At 36.0% G+C, this 11637-nt stretch overlaps 1 protein-coding gene across 1 annotated transcript; it reads right to left on the bottom strand.

Annotated features, from left to right (window-relative positions):
- Window positions 1-3829: 3829 nt before the first annotated feature.
- Window positions 3830-9784, bottom strand: LOC120548831 (extracellular calcium-sensing receptor-like). The gene is made up of 9 exons (XM_039785341.1): window positions 9693-9784; window positions 9157-9451; window positions 8907-8993; window positions 8399-8668; window positions 7317-7520; window positions 6933-7202; window positions 5596-5820; window positions 5369-5492; window positions 3830-4798 (listed from the first exon to the last, which is right to left on the bottom strand). Exons 1-9 carry the CDS (start codon window positions 9767-9769, stop codon window positions 3885-3887), a joined length of 2466 nt encoding a protein of 821 aa, XP_039641275.1. The 5' UTR covers window positions 9770-9784; the 3' UTR covers window positions 3830-3884.
- Window positions 9785-11637: the final 1853 nt, after the last annotated feature.

Here is an 11637-nt window from a genome sequence, read left to right as displayed (position 1 = left end):
GACATAATATACTATGGCTTTTTTATTGCTTTTTTCAACATCCTATACTATGACTTTTATCGATATACTATGCTATGACTTTTTTTCTGACTTTTTCTGACATACTATATACTTATCTACTATATCTTTTTTCGACATTCTATGGCTTTTTTCATCACTTTTTTCGACATACTAGATTATGACTTTTTTCACACAACACACTGTGCGGCTTGTGGCTGTGAGTTAGAATGTTTGTTTCATAACCAAGAGGTTGATGGTTCTTTCCCAGGCTACTCCACCACACCTTAAATTGTTTATATCTATATTATGTCTTATTCAACATTCTATGCTGTTGCTTTTTATCACTTTTTTCAACATACCATACTACGACTTTTTTTAACATACTATGCTATGGCTTTTTTATCACTTTTTTGACATACTATACTATGGCTTTTTTCGACATTCTATACTATGACTTTTTTATCACTTTTTTCGACTTACTATAATATGGCTTTTTTATCACTTTTTTCAACATACTATACTTTGGCTTTTTTCGACATTCTATACTATGGCTTTTTTCATCACTTTTTCTGACATACAATTCTATGGCTTTTTTCGACATACTATACTATGTCTATAGTATGTCTGGCTGTTATGGACATTCTATATACTATGACTTTTTTCATCATTTATTTCGACATACTATACTATGGCTTTTTTATCACTTTTTTCAACATACTATACAATTACTTTTTTTGACATAATATACTATGGCTTTTTCATTGCTTTTTTCAACATCCTATACTATGACTTTTATCGATATACTATGCTATGTCTTTTTTCGACATTCTATACTATGGCTTTTTTCATCATATTTTTCGACATACTAGATTATGACTTTTTTCACACAACACACTGTGTGGTTTGTGGCTGTGAGTTAGAATGTTTGTTTCATAACCATGAGGTTGATGGGTCTATCCCAGGCTACTCCACCACGCCTCAAATTGTTTATACCTATATTATGTCTTATTTAACATTCTATGCTGTTGCTTTTTATCACTTTTTTCAACATACCATACTATGGCTTTTTTCGACATTCTATACTATGACTTTTTTATCACTTTTTTCGACTTACAATAATATGGCTTTTTTATCACTTTTTTCGACATTCTATACTATGGCTTTTTTCATCACTTTTTCTGACATACAATACTATGGCTTTTTTCGACATACTATAGTATGTCTATAGTATGTCTGGCTGTTATGGACATTCTATATACTATGACTTTTTTCATCATTTATTTCGACACACTATACTATTACTTTTTTCTCACTTTTTCTGACATACAATACTATGACTTTTTTCAACATACTATGCTATGACTTTTTTTCGACATACTATATATGGCTTTTTTATCACTTTTTTCGACATACTATACTATGGCTTTTTTCGACATTTTCCTTTGACACACTGAGCTGCTCTCTCCTCTCCCTTTCCATTTGTGTGCATCCCGTCCCAGAAATGCTTCTTACTAACCTAGCTCTGAGGAGTTTACTCCCCGGAGTCCGACACCGCCAGACACCGCCTACCAAGAGCCTGGGTCTGTCCGAGGTTTCTTCCTAATTGGTAGTTTTTCCTCGCCACTGTCGCGCTGCTTGCTCTTGGGGGAATTATTAGAATTGTTGGGGCTTTGTAAATTATAGAGTGTGGTCTAGACCTACTCTATCTGTAAAGTGTCTCGAGATAACTCTTGTTATGATTTGATACTATAAATAAAATTGAAATGAAACTGAATTGAATTGACATTCTATACTATGACTTCTTTTGACTTTTTTCGACATACTATACTATTTCTTTTTTATGCTTTTTTTCGACATACTATACTACGACTTTTTTCGACATACTATATTATTACTTTTTTGACATACTACACTATGACTTTGTTTTTTTTTTTCGACATGCTTTACTATGACTTCTTTTGACTTTTTTTCGACATATTATACTATGACTTTTTTCGCCATACAATACTATGACATTTCTTTCCCCTTTTTTTCGACATGCTACATTCTATGACTTTTTCGACATGCTATACTATGACTTTGTTCGACCTGCTATACTATAACTTTTTTCAACATGTTATACTATGGCTTTTTTTATGATTTTTTCGACATACTATATATGACTTTTTTCAACATACTATACTATGACTTTTTTTGACATACTATACTATGACCTTTTTCGACACACTATATTATGACTTTTTTGACATACATACTATGACCTTTTTTGACATGCTATTCTTGCGACATCCAATTTTTTCCAACATGCTCTACTATGACTTTTTTGTTTTTTTCGACTTACTATACTATGACTTTTTAAAGAGTTTTTTTGACATACTATGACTTTTTTATGTTTTTTTTCGACATACTATAGTATGACTTTTTAAAAATACTATACTATGACTTTTTTTTGCCATTCTATACTCTGGCTTTTTTATCACTTTTTTATAATACTATGGCTTTTGTCAATATACTTTACTATGAGTTTTTTCATCACTTTTTCAGACACACTATACTATGACTCACTTTTTTCAACATACTGTACTGTGACTTTTTTTGACATACTTGCTTTTTTATCACTTTTTTAAACATACTATTACTTTTTCATCACTGTTTTACAGGTACATTCTACCACAGTTTTGAGAAACAAATGTCCATTTCGGATGCTAAAGAACTATAATGTAAAATGTAATATGCCCTGAAATGGGTTTCATTGGACTCCATTATTTTAGTTTATATCCTATAAAATTGTGATGCTCAGCACGAAAAGTCAACCCTTATAGAGCTGGCTCAGATTTGCCTTGGACCAGCTCTTAGTTATGCTGATATAGTTTTAGACTGCCAGGGGACTTCCTTTGACACACTGATATACTCTCTCCTCTCTTTTTCCATCTGTGTGCATTCATTTCCCAGAAATGCTTGTTACTAACTTAGCTCTGGGGAGCTTATTCCCCGGAGTCCTTATGTTTTCTCGCCCCGCAGTTTTCCTTGGATTAGGGTGGCACCTAAATAAAAATTTAAATTTAAATTTAAAAATAAATAAATATATATATATATATAAATAGTGTGGTCTGGACCTACTCTATCTGTAAAGTGTCTTGAGATAACTCTTTTTATGATTTGATACTATAAATAACATTGAATTCAATGAATGTATATCAATTATAACTTGCCTATCCTTCATGCCTGCATAATGTATTTCTTGTCGGGACTGCAGCAGATAAGCTGTATTGCTTTGTTGTTTTTGATATTTCAAAACTATAACCCCTACATTATTCAACATTCATTCACAAGATGGTACCATGGTTTTAATTTCTTTATTTTAATGTTATGTTGGTCTTTACTAGTTACTAGTGTAATATTACAGTATGCTGTAAGAGGGCATTTATATCCCACAATCCAATGTGGTCATTCATATCAGACAATCGGAGAGCAAGCAGGCAGCTCTGTACCACCAATATCACTTCAATATACATAACAAAATATTGATGTGTTTGTCACACGTATGTGATGATTTATACAATAAAAATAACAATAATAAATAAAATCTAAAAAATACATATATTTATGTATTTGTATTATGTACACATAGTATTATGGATATTGAGACAAAGGTTTTTAAAGTCTCTCAAATACTAGGGAACAGGATGAAGCAAAAAAGGAAAATTATCTTTTTCACACAAACATTTCTTTATTGTTTCCAGTTTCCTTTAAATTGAGTCATTACAATAAACCAAGCTTACTCATTTGTTATATGTTGGCTGTATCAAGGGCCGATCACTCCTGAATGTATGCAAATATGTATTGGTTCAGACCAATTGTTCATTTTCCTGTAACTGCAACTTTTATGACTTGGTGGTGCCTCGACCCATGATTGCTTTTTTTGTGTTCCTCTCTGGTTTGAGCACTATTATGTAACATTTGGGTCCAAACAGTGCCACCAAGAGGCCAAAACTGGAGGCCAGGATGGCAAATACCTCAACTGCATCTGCATATTTGCCTGGGGAGTTGACATAGGCAGGGACAAAAGCCACCCACACAGCACAGAAGATCAACATGCTGAAAGTGATCAGCTTGGCCTCATTGAAGTTGTCTGGAAGATTCCTTGCCAGAAATGCTAACAGGAAGCTGAGAATAGCCAGTAAGCCAATATAGCCCAGTAAAACTGCAAAACCAACTGTGGACCCAACTACACATTCATACACTATTTTGTCATTGTGGTATTTAGTGTTTTTATAAGGCACTGGTGAAGAAGAAACAAGCCAGGCAGTGCAGATTGCTGCCTGAATAGAAGTAAGAACCAGAACTGTCCCTCTCTGCTGAACAGTACCAAACCACTTGAGACTGGCTCCTCCTCCTGGCTTGGAGGCCTTGAACACAGCCAGAACCACCATGGTTTTAACTAGGATGCATGAGACACAAAGTACAAAGCTGATCCCAAATGCTGCATGTCTTAGCTGGCAAGTCCACAGCCTGGGACGACCGATAAATAGCAGTGAACACAGGAAACATAGCTTAAGTGATGCTAAGATTAGGAAACTGAGTTCTGAATTGTTAGCGCGTACCATGGGTGTATTGCGATGATAGATGAATATTACCAGGACAACAGCACAGATAAATGTGCCCAGCAACGAGGTGGTTGTCAAGCAGATACCCAGAGGCTCTTGATAGGAGAGGAACTCTATTTTCTTAGGAATACAGTGGTCACCCTGGGGGCTGGACCAGAAGTCCTCTGGACAACTGGTGCACTCCATGGAGTCTAAGAAAATAGGAAAAGTATTGAGGTACATGTTTATCTCCAAACTACAAAATTGAAAGTGCTCATATTATGCCCATTTTCAGGTTAATAATTGTATTTAGAGATTATATCAGAATAAGTTTACATGGTTACATTTTTTTTTAAAACACCATATTTTTGATGTACTGCTCCTCTTTTTGTGGAGCTCTCTGTTTTAGCTACAGAGTGAGGCATCACACTTCTATTCCATCTTTCTTGGGAGTCACACATGCGCAGTACCTAGGTCAGCACTACAAGCTAAGCAGAAGCAGAGTATGAGGGCGTGCCACGCTAGCAGCTAGGCGAGCATTATAACGTGTGTTACAAAGTGACGCACGTTCATTACGGAAGTAAAGGCTGGACTACAATAGAGCTGTTTGGAGCAGTTTGTGAACAGTGTTTTCTGTTGGAGATGGTAAGTCCCTTTGGGGTGGACTTTGGGCTTTTTCACTTTATAAACCTATAACATGCACAAAAAAGATATATAACACAATAAAGGAAAGGGAAAATGCCAAAAAGGGTCATATGAGCACTTTAAAACTGAATACCAACCGGTCTTATTGCTGATCTTTCCCTCAGAACAAGGGATGCAGTCGAAACAGCACTCTGGTTCTCCCTTCTTTCTGGCCATGCGGGTACCTGGAGGACAGCTGTCGCTGCAAACAGACTGGGGTGGCTGTAGGCAGAAAAACAAATATCTTTTATTTTACACTACTTTACACTGCTATAATGACTTACCCATAAAACACAAAATAGGTCACTGAAAAATCAGAAGTAACCTGTTTGGATTCAAAGTTCCAGAAGATATTGTCTTCATCAATTGTGAGTTCTTCTCCATTGGCTGACCCTTTAACTGCACCCACATTCTGAACTTCAGTTCTTCCATCAGGGAGCCACAGCCAATTCATGATATCATATATTGGTAAGACATCACCATTCTCATCAAATGACACTTGATCACCAAATGGTGTCATGAAGTTGACTTTTTGCAAATAATGTACAAGCTGCAGAAAACAAACAAAAAAAAACATAAAAGTGCAAAAGTGAATCTTAAAGCGCCCATATTATGCTCATTTTCAGGTTCATAACTGTATTTTAAGGTTGTACCAGAATAGGTTTACATGGTTTAATTTTCAAAAAACACCATATTTTTGTTGTACTGCACAGCTCTCTCTCACTGCTGCAGATCCTCTTTTCACCTGGTTTCTGTTTTAGCTACAGAGTGAGACCTCTTTTCATCTTCTTCTTCTGTACTATCTTTGATTGCACTCGCACATGCTCAGTAGCTCAGATGTAGACCATGTCAGCTAGCTAACTCTAGAGACAGTAAAAGAAAGCCTGTTTCTCCAACTTTGGTCAGTTACAAGGCAGGATTAGCTGGGAGACTTCTAAATGAGGGCACACATGTAAGTAGTTCTTTTGTAGATTATGGTGAACTTGTGTGTGTTGTAGCAGTGCTTTGCTATTGAGAACGACGTAGCATGCTAGCGTTAGCATTAGCGTTAGCATGCTAATGCTAACGGTTAGCATGCTAACGAGCTAACGGTTGTGGTTAGCCAGCTCATTTCGGACTGTGACGTCACAGTCCGAGCCGATTTTGAACAGCTCACTAGGAGACTGAAGGCAGGACATATTCAGAAACCGTATCTCACTCAAAACAGCATGGATAGATTTTTTTCAAAGTTTGTATGTGTGTGGAAGCACCAGAGACACAAAAGAACACCCCAAATCCCAGAAAAAGTGATTTTTTCATAATATGGGCACTTTAAATAATTTCCAGTAAAATCATTTTTCATGAAATTTTGAGACACACCTGAAGGCCAGGCCATAGTTTTTTCTACTGGATTAATAGCATTAGTCAGTCGTTACTGCCACAATAGAAAATGAGAATGTGTTTTATCCTGCGATGTCTCGTAATACATATTTTACATGCAAAAGAAACAAATGACAATAATAGCCAGTGTACCAAACTCATGTCATGTCAGTCATATAATGTTTTTTTTTTTTTCATATATTCTATTATTCTATACTCACAAAATCACATTCAGCAAGTACCTTAAGGTGTAGCAGCTGTATTTGGAAACATAAACAGGTGGAGTGTAAACTGATATCACACCTGCCATGGCTCCAGTCTTTGCAAAGTAGCACAGCTGTGCCCGCTGAAAGGCCCTCTCCCTGGCACACAGCGCAGCATCTCATCGAGGGCATACGCCAGGGCATACACAGCCTTGTATATGTTGTACTCAGGCCTGAGGTTAGATAGATCTAAAAACTCAGTCTCCACATGTTTAATATCTTCCTGTCCAGTGCATAGTGCTCCCCCAGCTTCAACCCAACCTGCTGGAACAAATTTACACTGAAAGGTGTATTCCCAATACTGTGTCACCTGAAACATATTAAAAAGTTATTAGTAACAGAAATGACAATATATTATTTATTAGTTATTATTATTATTATTATATTATTTATGTAGGTCCAATTTATAACATTCAACTCATACCATGTTATTTCCATAGATTTTGTCATATTGGCCTGGATGTATTTGTAAGAGGAAGTCTTTGAGCCCGGGTATTTCTCCATGACGAATAGCAATTCCTAGTGTGCCACTCAGGTACGGCATCAGGAGGGGTGTGTGGAGCACAGTACTTCCTGTCCAGGCTTCACTTGCTATCCACTGTCGGCCTGTCACATTTTGCTGAGCCACCTGTGCATTGGATTATATGAAACGGGTTTCACACATTTCTTGAAAACATAGTTTGTGTTGTAGCAAATGTCGATTTTCTACAACAATTCCATTGTCTTGGTTTTTTTTGTCATTTAAGCACAGATGTTAAAAAGTTATAAGTGAAAGATGCCCACTTTATGCATATTGCAATTAATGTTTAAAAAGTAGCAGTTACTATTAAGGGATTTAAATACACTGTTTTGTCATGCATAATGGGTGATTTGAGCTTTCTCAAAATGCATAACTGAAGTTTAATACTAGATTTCATTTTTTCATTAGCTTCACTTTCACTGTTAGGGAGTTGACCTTTCACACCTTGATCGAAACTGACAAAGATATTTCAATAATCCAAGCAATGTTTTGTTGAGCTGAATCTTCCACAGGATGAATTATTTGGCATGGAAACAGGTAACATTATCAAACAGTTTGACCTGAATAGATCTTTTTCACGGCACACATGTTGACATGTCATAGTAGGAAAAGCACAGGTGTATTCAAAACCATTAATGATGGCTGCATTCCACTTAGGAGAGGCCCTGGTATTGTGCATGCTGACTCACTGAAACAGCTTACTGGGACACTTGATGGAACTGAGCCATCATTAAGGTTATCAATTTCAGCTGTGCTTTTCCTACTATGACAGGTCAAAATGTCTGCTGTGAAAAAGGTCCATAGGATCCAAATGGAACTGAAATGAGCTGTTTTATAATTGTGTTTCATTGAAACATAGGTTTGATTTGATGGTAATTGACAGTATTTCGGTCAGTGAATTTCAAAAAAACAATGGAAATAATTAATCGTATTACATTTAAAAAAAAACAATGGATTTCAACATTAAATTATATTTTGATTCAAACCTCTTCCATTAGATGAATCATGTGAAACTCATGTGCAAACACCATGACTACATGAGCTGTTGATGTCTTTATCAAATGCACAATCCTCCTGAGTTCACTTGGGTCACTGTCCCAAGGCAAAACCTCTGAGTAGGCAAGACAACCTCCACCAGACTGAGCCAGGTCAGATTGAAAGGATCGGGCAACATGGAGTCCATAGTCATCATCGCTGACCAGAAGGCCGACCCAAGACCAGCCAAAGTATTTTAGAATCTGAATCATAGCACGCACCTAAGTGGATATATTGTTGTGAAGGGATTAGTGCACAGACTAGTATTAAAATTACATCTACAATTAACTTCATTTAGTGGAACTTATAAATTACATATTTATATAGGTTTCCCAATTAAAGCACAGTTAATTGGGATAAAAGCAAAGGTTTATTTCATGTGGGACAATTTCTACAAGCTTGCTGTATTGCCGGAAACAGATGTAGTTTGCAGTTCTCGACTTGGTAATAGTGTTTCACCTGGAAAGCATCACTTGGGATTGTTCTAAAGAAAGATGGAAACCGTTTCCGATCACTCAGGCAGGAACATGTAGAAAAATAACTTACCTGTAAAGAAACATACAGCAAAAACTCAAGTTACACATCTCATGCAAGTCAGAGCCACTCTAAATATTTTCATTTCAACAATGTGTCACTTTTAAAGATGACATCAATTGTAATACAGTATATAAAATTAAAATGAATACAAATGACAGGATAGGGAACTTACAATGGGCATTCTGTATAAACCTAGCACATTGGAGATGGCAATAGTATATGTTGAGGCAGAATCACCCACAATCCCGAGGACTGGAGGGGTCCCTAAACAGTTCTCCTCAAGCAGAAACTGCTCCTCTCGACCACTTGCCAATGATAATGAACCACTGAATCCAACAACAAGTGCCCCACAGTTATCGTAAAGACTGTATCCCAGAGTCACATTAGGTAGCAGGTTGGAGTTCTTGTTGATCTCATCAATAGCAAAGGCCATGGTCATGGCATGCCTGAACCCTAGAATGTCAAAGCTAACAAACAAAATCGCTATTAACTACTACAAAGTAATGTCACTCTGAGAACTGGGTAGATATTTACAATAAAAATCTAAATCTATGGTAATAACATATTACACTGTTGTCATATTATACTTGTCACAGCTGTATCTGGATACTATTTTTAAGTATCACTAAAAATGATTTTACTCACTCCCCATTATCATGAATACTCTGAGCAGACCCATGCTGTCTCCTGCATGTGTATGAAACTCACCCTTCGCATCTGGGCTGTTCTGGCTCTGAGATAAATGTCCGCTCAGGGAAGACAGAGGTAAAGTGAACCTCAAACATCCCACCCAGAACCACATCGCCAGGCTTGTGTATTTCATTAAGATGGAACTTTCTCCGTAATTTACAAGATGAGGGAAGAGATGAAGAGAAAGAAAACAAGATAAGGTAGACACACAAGAGCATATATGTGTCAAGAAATGCCCCCATAACTGCCATCCTCCCCTCACACAGTTTCTATTCTTCATACAAGGTTACTCCATTTTATATACAGGGCTATGACATTCCCTTTGCATGCTTTACGTCATTGTTTAACTTTTAACACCACCCATCAGGGTTCAGGTTATGTGGGCAGGACATACTACACATAGCAAATTAATTATTTTAATATAACCTGTTAAACGTGATGCTATGCCATATCAGCAAGTATTTTAACAAGTCCTGGACCAAATTATACATTTTTAAATTACTTGTGTTGCTACTTAGGCTACTTCTTTTGTTTTTCTATTGGAAAATTAAGCCCCTCTTTTTTTGTGATGTAAATACATTTCTGAAATGTCTGGGGATTGTAATCAACTAGAGAACATTGATTAGGAGTCAATTCTTATCATCCCTTTTTCTAATGTGAGCAATATCATTTTTCTTCTTCTATTTATTCACTTTTACTTTCATTAACTTGGTATTACACATCCAATAATTTGATTTTGTCAATAGAACTATGTATGTACCATATGTTTGTGTAGGAGTTTGACAATGCCTTTTGTAATGCTTAATGGTGAATCAAGGATCATACTGTACAAGCTAGACGTGCCCTCTCAAAAGAAATCTCATTTCTATTTACGTTAAAAACATTTGAAAGTGAGTGGAAATACATACCAAATATAAAATGCTTACCAAGTTTCAGCATCAGAGGACTTTATTATTAGGTACTTTTGTATTCTTCAAGTTTCCCAATGGAAAGAGGAACCCACCAAGGCCATTACTGTTTGCTCATTCAAATAAGCCACTTACTGAGAAGCTAGAACTCAAAATGATATCAATTCATCAAAAGGTATCAATTTGGGAATACTTAGTCACAAAATTGCATTATATGCAGGTGATATTTTCTGTTTCTCTAAAATGCAAAAACTCTTTACATGATGTTGTAAAGATAAAAAAAAATGTTTTACTTAATATGAGAGACATATGGATGAGACATGCTTATTGGCTTAGACAATTGCATCTCAATACAAGATGTCTTTTAATTATTGTCTTAGGTATATATAAACGTTTTCCTAAACGTGTAAGACTAAACTAAATATCAATATTTTCCTAAAACATAAGCTGATTATGATGCTGCCCACAGCTGCTTGTCTTACTTTGTAGAAAGAAGGATACCCATCCTTCGTGGGTAACCTATTTAAACAACTACAGGACTCTTTTTTTTTTTTGGTTTATTCCATCTCTGAGGTTTAGTCAGGTGGAAACATAGAAAAACTTTCAAAGTCCTACGGAATGTGATCAGGCAAAAATGCTTTTTACACAAGCATTTCTTTATTGCTTCTAGAATTAGAAGTAAAACCATTTATAAATACACACTTATTTATATTATTTCATATAGCAACATATTAGATCATTTTACTGTTACTGTTATTTTTATTTAATTATTATTATACTTTTATTCTTTTGATTGCTGCCTGAATGCAGGTAAGAGCAACAACTTTTCTTCTCTGCTGCACAGCATCAAACCCCTTGAGATTGTCTCCACCCCCAGCCAAAACCACCATGTTGTTTACAAGAATACATGAGACAAAAACACAAAGCTAATTCCAAATGCTACCAGTCTCAGCTGGCAAGTCCACAGTCTGGGACGGTATGTAATTGTGCCCATTAATCTATGCCACATGGTCAGATATTTTGCTTTAAGAATCAAAAAACAATTTTGAGTCTTT

This window comes from Perca fluviatilis, chromosome 2 (assembly GCF_010015445.1).
Source record: "Perca fluviatilis chromosome 2, GENO_Pfluv_1.0, whole genome shotgun sequence".
NCBI classification, from domain to species: Eukaryota; Metazoa; Chordata; class Actinopteri; order Perciformes; family Percidae; genus Perca; species Perca fluviatilis.
Note: the sequence above shows the minus strand (reverse complement) of the source record. Positions and strands in the feature narration are given on the sequence as shown.

What these genes read in the sequence shown, in the direction of transcription:
- LOC120548831 (XM_039785341.1), bottom strand. Translation starts at nt 9,769, where the DNA reads ATGTTTGAGGTTCACTTTACCTCTGTCTTCCCTGAGCGGACATTTATC. An exon ending in GAACAGCCCAGATGCGAAGG is followed by an intron (nt 9,452 to 9,692) that starts GTGAGTTTCATA and finishes TTTGTTTGTTAG; the next exon opens with CTTTGACATTCTAGGGTTCA. An exon ending in AAATCTATGGAAATAACATG is followed by an intron (nt 7,203 to 7,316) that starts GTATGAGTTGAA and finishes AATATGTTTCAG; the next exon opens with GTGACACAGTATTGGGAATA.